This window comes from Gouania willdenowi, chromosome 19, assembly GCF_900634775.1.
Source record: "Gouania willdenowi chromosome 19, fGouWil2.1, whole genome shotgun sequence".
In the NCBI taxonomy this organism is placed as follows: domain Eukaryota; kingdom Metazoa; phylum Chordata; class Actinopteri; order Blenniiformes; family Gobiesocidae; genus Gouania; species Gouania willdenowi.
In genome coordinates this window covers 16,914,217-16,926,506 of record NC_041062.1, presented here as the reverse complement: position 1 = coordinate 16,926,506, position 12,290 = coordinate 16,914,217, and the positions used below count along the sequence as shown (strand labels likewise).

Sequence of the window (12,290 nt, the reverse complement as noted above, 5' to 3'; positions counted from 1 at the left end):
TTGTCTGTGTTTGTTGGGAGATAATCTGTATATAACAGATTTCTTTAATCAAAATCACTAGATGAGGCTATCACAGAGTAAAGTGTGCATTAGCATAATTGCCTGATTAAGATGCTTTTTTGGGACACACAACAGGAACATCTTTAGGCAATTGGAGATAAAAATAAAAATGCGCATAATTAATGTCAAAAGAAGGAACGAAGGATCTTAAATAAACAAAATTCATGGTTATTTTGAAGAACTGCTGTAGCATTTTTACTAAATGCCAACCAGTTTAATTACACAGAACATTTTTAATTTATTACATTAAGGTCGTAACAAGCGAAGCTGCTTGTGTTGTTATCTAGACGAAGGACCTGGTAACTGACATTATAAATGAAAACATTAGCGAGGTTTTATTACTCCATCCTGTAGTGGTGCTAAAACCCAGAGGAATCATGAACTAGTGTTCTACAAGGAACAAATTCAGTGATACATTATTTTCTTGCAGAATGAAGCTTCAACACACGAAACAGGTACAACTAACTCTTGATTAGAAATAGATTTGGCTAACACCAAAGCAACGGTCAGGGGGCTATTGTTGGGTCGTCTTTGCTTCAAACAGAACAAAGGGATTTTACAGAAGATAGTGTAGCACTAAGCTAATGCTTAATGTTAGGGTGCTTTCACATACTGTATATACAGTATGCAACATTGTTGCATTTTAATTTGGTCTGGTCTGCTTTCACTTAGCTACTCTTTGCCAAGCGCGCCAAACTTTCTAAATGTCACGCAGTCAAAATGATCGGTTGCCTCTTGGACAGAATATTTCCGTCTCCTTCTTCTTCGCCTAAGTGAAAAAATGTCAACACTCAGGCAAAGACAAAAGAAAACCACTTTGGTCAGAAAAATGCATTTTCCAAAGGAAATCCTAAAACAAACCTCCCAGAAACGTAATTAATAATGGTTCAAAATAACCAATAATCACACAATCCCACAACTTGTGCTTATGCGCTACACAAGATGTTAGATTTTCAGAGCTGTCAGGACAGAGAGAACAACGGCTCTTCTAGTGCATTATTAAAGTGGACACATACAGTAATTTCCTACCAAAAATCATTTATTTATAGTACACAGCAATATTTCCCCCTAATGGTCAAAACTAAAGGTGGTAGCAGCCCTTGGGACTAGTCTCACACACAGCGGGATGTTGTTAAAATGTCTGTTAAAAACAATAAATTACTTGATAAAGACACTTCATTATATATCAATCATTTGATCTGTCACAATGATGTAATTCATTTACATGTAAATAACTCAAGTTGAGGGCTTTTCTCAGCCATTTTTAGGTGATTAGGTCATTTTTTTAATCTCTTGACAGCACTAATGTTAGTAGACAATGCATTTGCGTTGCCAGTTCCTTGTTAGTGTCAACAGTCAAAATTATATCCTGAATCTTTCAAAAAATACGACAATGCTGCCCTGAAGTGTATGCACTTCAGCTCATTACAGCTGTGGAATGTATCCACTGCCAACAACTGTTCCCATGGTTTCCATAGCAACTTAGCGCTGTGCTTCTGCAGGTCATTCTCAAGTGATTTGATCTTGAATCAGATCAAAAGGCTAGTTCTCACCTGGTATGTTGTGGATGGTGATGGCGAGGATAAGGAGCAGTATTCGTCGCCAGCTGTTGCTGTTGCTATGCTCAGCCACTTCCTGTGGTTTATGTTCAGGTTCGTTCCCATCTGAGCTTCCAGAATAAGGTCCTCTTCTTCGCTGGTAGACATCGCCATTCTCGATTTTGTCTGTGTGGCAGAACAAAGATCTTGTTAAGACATTTTTAAACACTCACAAATCAAGAAGAGACAAATGCTTATCCTAAGGCCACACTGAGTTTGTGTTTAGAATACAAACTCAGACTTTTTAAACAGAGAAGCTTTCATGCATAGAATAATGAAAACTCCTGAGGGCTTAACTATACTTTAAATGGAAGTTAAAAAGTCACAGCAGTTAAATACTGCTACTTAAATGATAGAATGATGCATGAAAACCTGCACAATAAAACCCAGATGAGACACAATTAAAGTACATATTACTAAATCATCTTTATGGTTCAACTCTTCATGGTCGTATGAAAAACCGAGAGTAGGATCAATAATTTATTGGCTGGTCAAACAAAGTCAAGACGTTCAAGTTATCCATTGGCTGAATGTGTAATAGCGCATTCACACCAAACGCGTTTCGGAGCGTCAAAATCGTGTCTCATGCCCCTAGTTGGATGCTTGTGCTCAATGTATCAGATGCTTAACACCGAGCTTCGAAGACGCTCTGGACGCGCGTCCAAACAAGTTGGGAAGAGAGCGCTTCTCTGGTGTCGGTGGTCTTCACACAATGAATGATATTGAGGCGATCAGATACGTTCATAATTCACCCAGTGACTGTGAAGTGGTGGGAAACATTGTTGTGTTGAGAAGGCGGTGTTTCCGGTCGGAGGTATATTGGTGTGACTCAGTGTGTGCACTGTGATGTTAGAGGGCTATAGAGAAGTGTGGTTGAATGGAGAATAAAGTTTGGAGTTTCTTGCTGAACACGCCTCCTCCGACTCCAGTTCATCGGCTCTACATTATCCAGAGAGTGGTTTGGCTTTATTTGCGCCTCGGCGCCGTTTCTGGATTTACCAGAGCTGAGCTCTGACGAGAGTTGCTTTCAGCGCTACTTCCGTTTCTCCTGGGCCCAGTTTGACGACCTGCTGACCCATATCGGCGCTCGCATCCCTTACCAGGACCCCAACTACAGGCGCTCTATTCCAGCACAAGAGCGCCTGTCCATCTGTCCCCGGTTCGTGTTTTTTTTTCATTATTCTGAATACGTCACGGTTGGGGAAAGCTCCTAATTGGTCGATGCGCTGCGATGGAGCTACAGAGTCTCAGCGGCTCTGTCTCCACCCTCTCCTCTGCACACACCCAACACAGCATAACGTGGATGGCTGTTCATCATAGGAATGGGATCCACACAAGGTTCCTGCTGCTTAACAGAAGGTTTTCCTTGCCGCCATGATGAATTCATGTTGGGTGTGGGATACATATGTATGTGTATATACGTATATATGCATATGTGTGTATCCATAAAATGAAGAGTCCGTCCTTAAGACTGCTCTACTGTAAAGTGCCTTGAGATACCATTGGTTATGATTTGGCGCTATACAAATAAAGATTGATTGATTGATTGATATGTCCCAAAAGTTCAACAATCCCACCTCTAGCATCGGCCTCATTGGAAACACGTCAAAAGCTCAAAACGCAGCATCCGCCGCACGTAAAGCTTCAAAATGCGCCGCACAGGAGGCACGGAATGCGTAGCGGGACCTCTGATGCTCCTAAAACCACATCCACCATATATTGTGTATGTAAACCTGATGCTTTTGACGCTTTCAACGCGCTTCGTATAAACATGCCATAAGAAAAGAACCAACGTGCCTTTTCATCCCAATATTTATTGTTTGTCCTTAATATTTAGCTGCTATGTACAGTATGAAGCTAAAATGTTTGTGATGGAGTTGAAAAAACAATGTTGTCAGTAGCAATTTCAACCTTCAACATTTGTTTGGGAGTGAATTCTGCCGTTTTTTAGAAGAATATCTTTGATTTATTGATACAACAATTGATAGCATTTCACATATAACATACAATAACGTTTTGACAAACTCAATAACAGAGGTGAAAGTAACGGAGCATTCACGTTACTGTACTTGAGTTGCTTTAATGGATACTTGTACTTTGTTGAGTATATTTCTAAATCAGTAGTTTTACTTGTACTTAAGTACGTTTTGAAAGAAGTAATTTGTTACATTTCTACGCTCAACCGTTGCTGAGTAAATTGTTATTTTTTGTTTTAAAATGATTAACAGACATTGTGAAACCCGACAACAATCAAATGCATCACATCATAGCCAACCAATCAGATTAAACGTAATGCATGGTGCCAAAATAGCATTGAATGGAGGTTATTTTCTCAGTTTTAGATTTTTTTAGATTTAGATATACTTAAAGCCTGATCATTTTTTAATTTTGATTTTTTTTCATTGGTGTTATTTTATTTAAAAAACAAAATAAATAAAAAAAAATAATAATATATTTGGAAAAACATTTTTTTTATACAGATGCCTTTGTAGGAAATAAATTAAGTTCCAATGGTGCAAGATTTGGTCTCTTCCAAAATGTATTGCCGAGAATAAACGTGGGTGGTTAAAGTAACTAATAACTTTTACTTTGAGTACTAGTTAATTGAGCTACTTTTTACTTGGATTTGAGTATTTTATGTATGTCTTCAGGCAACAGTACTTCTACTTCAGTAGGGTATATCAGTAGTCTTTACACCTCTGCTCACTAAAGTAAATTGAGTTTACATGGCACACTACTATGCAATGGCACTGTGGTAAATCTGTGACAAAATCCCAAAGTCAGAATTCCAGTAAAATCATCAAAATCCCAGTCTTTGTGTATAAAAAAAAAAAAAAAAAATGACAGTTATTACAATTTGGGTTATGGTTAGGATTATGTGTTAAAATTTGATGCTCTGAAAAAAAATAAAAAAAATATGTAAAATAATGTAAAATACTTTTTCAGAAGTGACCAAAATCAGATACTTGCTTTATAAAAGTAAAAGATCTAATAATGGACTATAATTAGTGCCTTCAGATTCTCTCTTTGGGGTGACAATGTCAACGGTTTCTCAGATCTTAAACCTCATTAGAGGTTTGATACAATTTCCATCTGCAGGGGGAAAAAAAGCGCGACAATTGTCGAGACAATAACAGATGTCTTTGGTCTCACGAGGACATTTAACAGATATCTAATCAGGTCAATTGAGTCCTTTGAAATACTATTCAACAGATGTGTACGTCCTGATCTGACATGTTGGAAAGCTTTCACAATGCACTTGTATTCCAACTCCTTCATATACTGTTACATTTGTCTTGTGAACTATAGCTCTAATGAAAGAAAATTACCCACTTTATTCAGAGAACAAAAAGCATCTCCATTGACAAATGGGCTTATTACCTAGATACCTCTGAGTGCCTTCATTAGCATTTTCCGTGAATAGGTTTGTTTAAAGTTGAATGATAAACTAATGTCATTCGTAAGAAAAAAAAGTCGGTAGTTGGTCTTTATTTATTTGTGCTTTCGTGTCTTATCTCCTCAGTCCTCATTCCATTAGTGGCCTTTTGTTTTGGTATCATGTTTGTTTATAGGTGTGATCAGGGCCGTAGCATCACATTTTGGGCCCTGGGTACAAACCATCTTGTTGGGCCCCCTACTGTAAGTTATGTACACTTTTTTGACCAGAAACTATAGTAGTATTCTCAGATTATTATATAAGCTTTCTTTTTTCTTCACAATAACATAATTATTCCATATCTATTGTTTGTATCTTATTGAACTAATATCTATTGAACTATATTTTAGTGGTTTTAATGAATATTGTATTTGTGACATACTTTTGCTACAATTTAGTGGCTAAATTATTTCTAATCTGGTAATAAACAGTAAATATATAATGATTAGAATCATGAGGACACTCTTGCCACCTACTGTACTTAAGACTAAGTGGTGGCAGCAAAATGTAGTCTTCAAAATCATTTTTTTAAACATTTGTATTTCCAATAAAGATTTGACGTGTAAATGGAATGTTCCAGCATTTAACAGCGCGAGAGTGAACGCAGTTAATTTCAATCAAAATAATATATTGCCTAAAAAAGATATGAGTGTTTGAAAGCTCACCTCTGAAGAATTGAGTAAGAAGTTGCTTTCCCTCATTTCACCTTCTCTCCCTCTCCTTTCTTTCCTTGCCTTTTAAGCCTAGTTTTCCTTTCTTGAGGAAAGACATGGTTTCCTGCATCTCCTGCTCCAGTTCAGACTACCTGCCACAGCAGAAGCAGAAGCACATGCGGGTCGTACCATTTGCACTGTTTGAAAGGGGGTGGTAGCTTGGACCCTGATGCACCTTTCATGGTGTCGCTTTTCGATTGGCGCCAATAATTGTAAAAAAGTAAAAAGATTGTCTGGTGAACTGGATAAGTGATTCAAAAAAGCCATTTTAACATGTTGGGGATACATACAGGTACATACAGCTGGGAATTACCGCTGTAATAGATGGGAACACTATTGAAACACCTAAAAGGAACTATTACATTCTTCTTATACCCATTTAGTTGATGACAGTAGAGGCAAAAAAGACATGCAATGGTTGGGTGGATGTTTTATTTGAGTGCTTTAAAATAATAATAATTCAAGTTTAACAAAGGTACTGTAAAGCAGTCTTTCTCAAATGGCGGTATATGTACCCCTAGGGGTATGCAATGGCACTATAGGGGGTACTTGAGAGAGAGAGAAAGGAAAATTAATAAATTAAAGCATTAAAATATGCATTAATAATGTTTATCTTTAGTGAAAAATTATAATACTAAATATTACACAAAAAAAAGATGATATATAACAATTAATAATAAAAAAAACTGACAAACAACAACAGAATACACAAAATGACACCAAAAACACACACACTGAGAGAGAATAATTTAAAAAATACCAACAACACACAAAAACGCACACAAAATACAAGAAAAATATACTGAATAATAAAAAGAACAGACAAACAACGTCAAAATGACATCGAAAACCCACAAAATGGCACAAAATGATGACAGAAATGATCTTAATCAGAACATTAACTGAAAATACAAGTGTCAGTCAGGTCCCACATCAGGAGGGAGATGACCGTAAACGCTAAAAACTTTAGAAATAAATCTTTTCATTACAAATGAGATTCTTTAAAATGTGTGTTATCACTCATTCATTCCATCATGATGCTCTACAGTTCTGAACAAAATGTGGTGGTCGGACAAAGAGGGGGTACTTGCATTCAAAAGTTAGAGAAAGGGGGTACTTGAGCCAAAAAAGTCTGTAAACTGCTGTAAAAGAAGGTCTAGCTTCTGACACGGAGATGAGAACATTGAGTTATCAAGCCATTTTTGCACATTATCAAAATCTGTTGATTTATGAAAGAGAGGAATGTAATAGCGGAGATAACACGATTGGTAGGAAAATATGCATCTTTTTTTTTGACATTATCCAACAAACTAAGTGAAAATGTTAAGAGATCAGAGTCATGAGTCGAACCATACCACTACGTCAGAGTGGGCATCACATTTGGACAATTTATGCTCAAATCTTCTACTAAATTTCATATGTTTTGGTGCCTTTTTCTAACTGCATTAGATTATTAATTGCATCTCAATAATTAAACAAGTTATTCTAAAATGAAGAGCAATATAATTATTAACTTGTAATAGAATAATCTGGTAATGCATTCGAGATTATAATTTTAAAAACATGTGTTGATGAAAGTCTAGTTTTGTAGGACTAATTATCTTTCTTTTTCTTTTTTTAAACCAATTTATGGCAGCAAGGACAGCTGTGAAATGGTCCTTATAACATCTTTTCAATAGTTTGCATGACTCAAAGGAAACAAAGGACTCTCTAATCATTAAAATAACAGTGCATTATCTAAGGGTATAGTTCAGTGTAGACAGAAATGGCTCTTAACAGTCATCGTGCTTAAGTAGTTAACAACATATACTTTAGTCTTATGAATTCTCTTTGGAGAACTCTCCTCTGCCACCTTTCAACACCTTTTGGATCAAGTCTTTGAAAAAGTTCAGTCACATTCAGTGTCACCCCAGGTGCTTCAAAGATGTCAAGGATCTACCTTTTTTTTCAGTTTTTAAAGTCAATACATCATAAGGCAGATAAGTGAAGAGGATTCAAGGTTTGCTTCTTGTGTCAATCAGGTGTAAAAAAAGCCTTTGATATATCGTACACTGGCCCTCTGATGTATGAGTTATAGACGCTTTGATAAAGATTTTTTGATAAAGTGGTTTTATTCTTCTCAGGAAATGAAAAAAAAATTAAATGCTTAAATAGTGCCTCGTGGTTAAGGATGCAGGCTTGTAATCGAAAGGTCACTGCTTCAAATCTCACCTGGGCCATCACTGTGGGATGTTGAGCAAGTCCCTTAACCCTAACTGCTCCCCGGGCGCTACACTGTGGCTGCTCAGTGCTCCTCATGAATTAGTGATGGGTCAAATGCAGGGAACAAATGACGAAAAGGCTTAATTAATTAACCTGCGGAAGAAATAATATTGAGCTTCTCATTTTCGAACTCCATCAAAGCATTGATACCTTGAAGCCACACACCGAATATGGTTATGGTATCTTAAACAGTTTCTAAGAAAAGCTGTCCCCTTTGAAGATGCCTTGAACAGAGTAAAAAAATGGAAAAAGGACAAAAACTGTACAGATGGAGCTCAAACCTGCATGATGTCCACTACATTGAACACGTGGTTTATCATGATTTCATCATATTGTAAAACGAAAAGAGAAAGTTATAGCCTGTTACTTACAAACCGACAATATCCTTCCCTAGATGTTACTGTATATAATCATATATATATATATATATATATATAATTTTTTCTTCTTCTTTTTTTCCTCTGGGGTTCTTCTAGAACAGTGGTTCTCAAACTTTTTTGGCTAAAGAACCCCCTTCTCTTACTTTTGAATGCAAGTACCCCCTTTGTCCGACTATAACATTTTGCTCAGAATACTGTAAAAAAACAGCAAAATGATGGAATGAATGAGTGACATCACACTTTTTAAATAATCTAACTTTGTAAATGAGGAATGAATAATAAGAAATAAGAAGGATAATAAACTATATGAGAAATTGCACTAAATAAATAGACATGCAGGTCTTGAGCATGGATTTAAATGTCTTGGAATTAGAAAACCAGGGGTATCAAACACTAACTCCCAGTTAAGCTGCACATGGTTTGCAGCTTAACTGCACACCATTCCAATTCTAAAGGGGTATTTCTTGCTCCTATTAATGCACACAGCTGGCACATCGCATTAAAACCTACGTTTCACCCAAGCATAGAAAACTGTGGGACATTGAGAGTGATGGCTGAGTGGAAACACTTCACTGGGTTTGATGATTGCACAGATCTATATCTCCCCATGTTATAGAAAATTCACAAACAACTCCAAATGGCTGCAGCTAACTCAAGAAGTAGCTTCTACCTTGTCCGTCTTTCTTTTAATGGAGGGTATAGATAAAGTTAGTCATTATTGAGTTGTTGTCTCAACATGTTTAATCATCTCGTCATGCTAACCTTAAATCCTCCTCTTGTTTTACCCCACAGATGTTTTAAACACTACTTAAGTTTGCAAACACTATTTGTGAAAAGCAAGACATTACAAAGTAATATGTCAAGGAAAATGACATTTTTAGATGACTCTTTTGTTTTTTTTTGTAATTTTTTTGTGTTCTTGTTGTAGTTTTGTGATTTTTTCTGTCATTTTCTTGTTGTTGATATGTGTATTTTTGGTGTCACTTTCTGTATTTCTGTTGTGGCCCCCAGGCCGGTAGTTGCGCATGTCTGCCTTAAGGTATGCAGAGTTATGCAATCTAAAATAGGCTGTCAGTCTGTCCCCAATCCATCTATGTTCCTATCGCTGCATAATGCTGGAGTCTCTCCGTCAGAGCCCACACACAATGACAATCACAGCATGTCTAAGAATGCAGTATTTGCCACATTGACTCTATTCATTTTCAGGCTGTAACACTAATTACAGTACCCACAACCTACTACCAGGGTTGGGGTCAATTATAATTGTAATTGCATAATTGATAATTCATTACATTTATGGCCTACTTAAAATTGTAATTTAAAAATTCTGTTGCTGTCATAACTCGAATTAAATTGTAATTGAGTTCAGAAATATTGACTTTGTAATTTAAATATTCTATAGAAACTGTCAATTGTAATTCAACGCAAAACTGGCAAACAATGTTAACGTTTTATGTACAGTTCTACACATATGTAGTTAATTATTAAAATGTGTTTCATATCAAGCTTTTACACATTTTACCATTTAAAAAAAAATATATATATATATAAATCTAGGAGTATACTGACACAAAAGAGACTCAGATCCCCACACCAAAAATATTAAAACCTATATGTTCACTGCTTAGAAAACCTAACAATATAACCAAGAGATAGGAAATAAATTATATAATAGATATTTGTTTTTTCAGCTGATTTAGGACCCATTATCATAGGAGATGCTAACAGAAAGCTAACACGAGAGTAAGTAAGTGTAATTGACTTTCTGAGGATAAAAAGGTAAAAGGATGATTGTAATTTCATTGTAATTGGAAAAAACGCAGGTCACTGTAATCATAACTGAATTGTAATTGAACATGGATAAATTAAAACGTAATTGTAACTGAAAAATGTAATTGACCCCAACCCTGCCTATTATCCACCTTGATAAAAACATACAAGGCTTATGAGTCATTATCTGAGTCGACGTGCACGTGCTCACCAGTGCACACTGTTCAAATTGCAAATAAAATGATGCCATCGGTGGTTTTGTTCCAGAAAATCTTTATAAACACTATAAAGGATCAAATGAGCAATGTGAGAGGTAGGGAAATAAATGAATTGTGATTTGATATTGACAACCTTCATTTATTATGATCAGTGAAGCCCCAGAAGCCACTGATCGCCGGTATTATCAGCAGTACAAAGGCTAATGGTCCTATGCATGATATTAATGATGGTGTGACAAATTTTGTCAATTGTGTATGACCAGAGGGGGACACGACAGACGTTGGTGTGCACAGGCATTAATACAAATGAATGGACTATTTGTAAAGAATACAAAGAAGCAGGAATGATGAGGGAATATATATATACACATAGTATATACTGTATAATGTTCATATGACAGATTGTCATAACTTCAGGTTTGATGATCCTTTAAAGTCATAAATATAAGGCCCGGGTGCCAAATCCAACCCTTTAAAGCAGACATAAGGACAGATTAATTTACTCTGCAGTGGCGTATTTTCCAAGGGCAGACTTAGAAGACGACAGCAACAGAAAACCAGATAGCTCAAATCACAGACAGTATCTGAGCAAAAATGCCAGGAATAAACATTTATTCTTGGATTATCAACACACAACATAATGAACAAGGGTCAGCAAAGATTACACAGCACACATACAAGCCAGACAACGTGCTAGCGTTCGTAATACACCATTTGAAAAGGAACAGACAGAAATACCACAGGTGCAAACCGTAGTGAAGAGAGAGAACCAACCAGAGCTCACATGGTATTTCTGTTTTGGTAAGATTAAGCCACACTAATTACTGCAAAGACAAAGCAGCTTACATTCACCCACTGAGGAATCAGCTACAGTTCAGAGTTTGAACATTACTGTAAAAATCTAATTTGGTAAAAATAATGGTGAATTATGATCATGACTAATTCAGATTTCAGCAAGTTAAAGATGTTGTAATTCCACTCAGTACCCAATAAAGAAAATGCATATAAATAGAAAGACAAGAGCAGCATCCACAGTGTTTCCCTGTTTAAACATGATGGGCTAATTAGTCGATATACATTTTATGTTAAATTGAAGAAGGCTGAATTCTACATATCTAGTAATGAGCCTGTGTTGGCACACTGCACTATGCTTTAGTTTGCCAGCTTCTGATACACATTTTGATTTGTGCAGTGGAACTTTGGTCAGATTGGCGTTTGGTCTTTGCGTACACTTTTAAATACAATGACAGTATTTACTCGGGCTGTGAATATTATTATGTTATTTTTTCCAAATTGATTTGCTAAAAAAAATGGTCAATTATTACTGAAATAAAGCACAGTGGGATTGGGACCACTAGGGGTCTTTAAAGAGCAGTTGGCCAATGTCCAGACAAGCTACCAACAAAGTTACTGAGGCTATCGCTAAATTGGAGCTATGAACTCCAATCCTATTAATGTAGTGGAGGATCAGGGACTAAAAGAGGCAACTGGAGCATCTTTGGGGGACAAAAACGCTTTTGATGGAGTTGGAGAAAGCACCTAATGAGGAATTAACATCTACTACTGACTAGTGCTGAGCGATATGGAGAAAATTTTATATTACGAAATAGGCAAAAACCAACAATAATGGCCAATGCCATCGTTTTAAACTGTACCTGTAGTGCATTGCTCCATTCAAGGTCATATATGATGGTAGAGGCTTTGTTATATTGTTTAAAAGTATTTCTCGAGCAGCAAGAGATAAATTAAAGCTTCTATTTGTGAGACACGTTTGGAGCTATTTTGCTTGGTAGAGTCATAATGGCTGTAGTGACACAGTTTGTAACCAGGCTGATTGATGATTCCGGTCACTC

General features: G+C 36.4%; 1 protein-coding gene across 2 annotated transcripts in view; it reads right to left on the bottom strand.

Moving 5' to 3' along the window:
• slc39a11 (solute carrier family 39, member 11) overlaps positions 1-12,290 on the bottom strand; it is a 129,407-nt gene that overhangs the window by 16,527 nt on the left and 100,590 nt on the right. For both annotated transcript variants that reach the window (XM_028475748.1, XM_028475749.1), the window contains exon 6: positions 1,614-1,784. In XM_028475748.1, the coding sequence (XP_028331549.1) occupies positions 1,614-1,784 (171 nt within the window). The remainder of the gene's footprint in view (positions 1-1,613; positions 1,785-12,290) is intronic.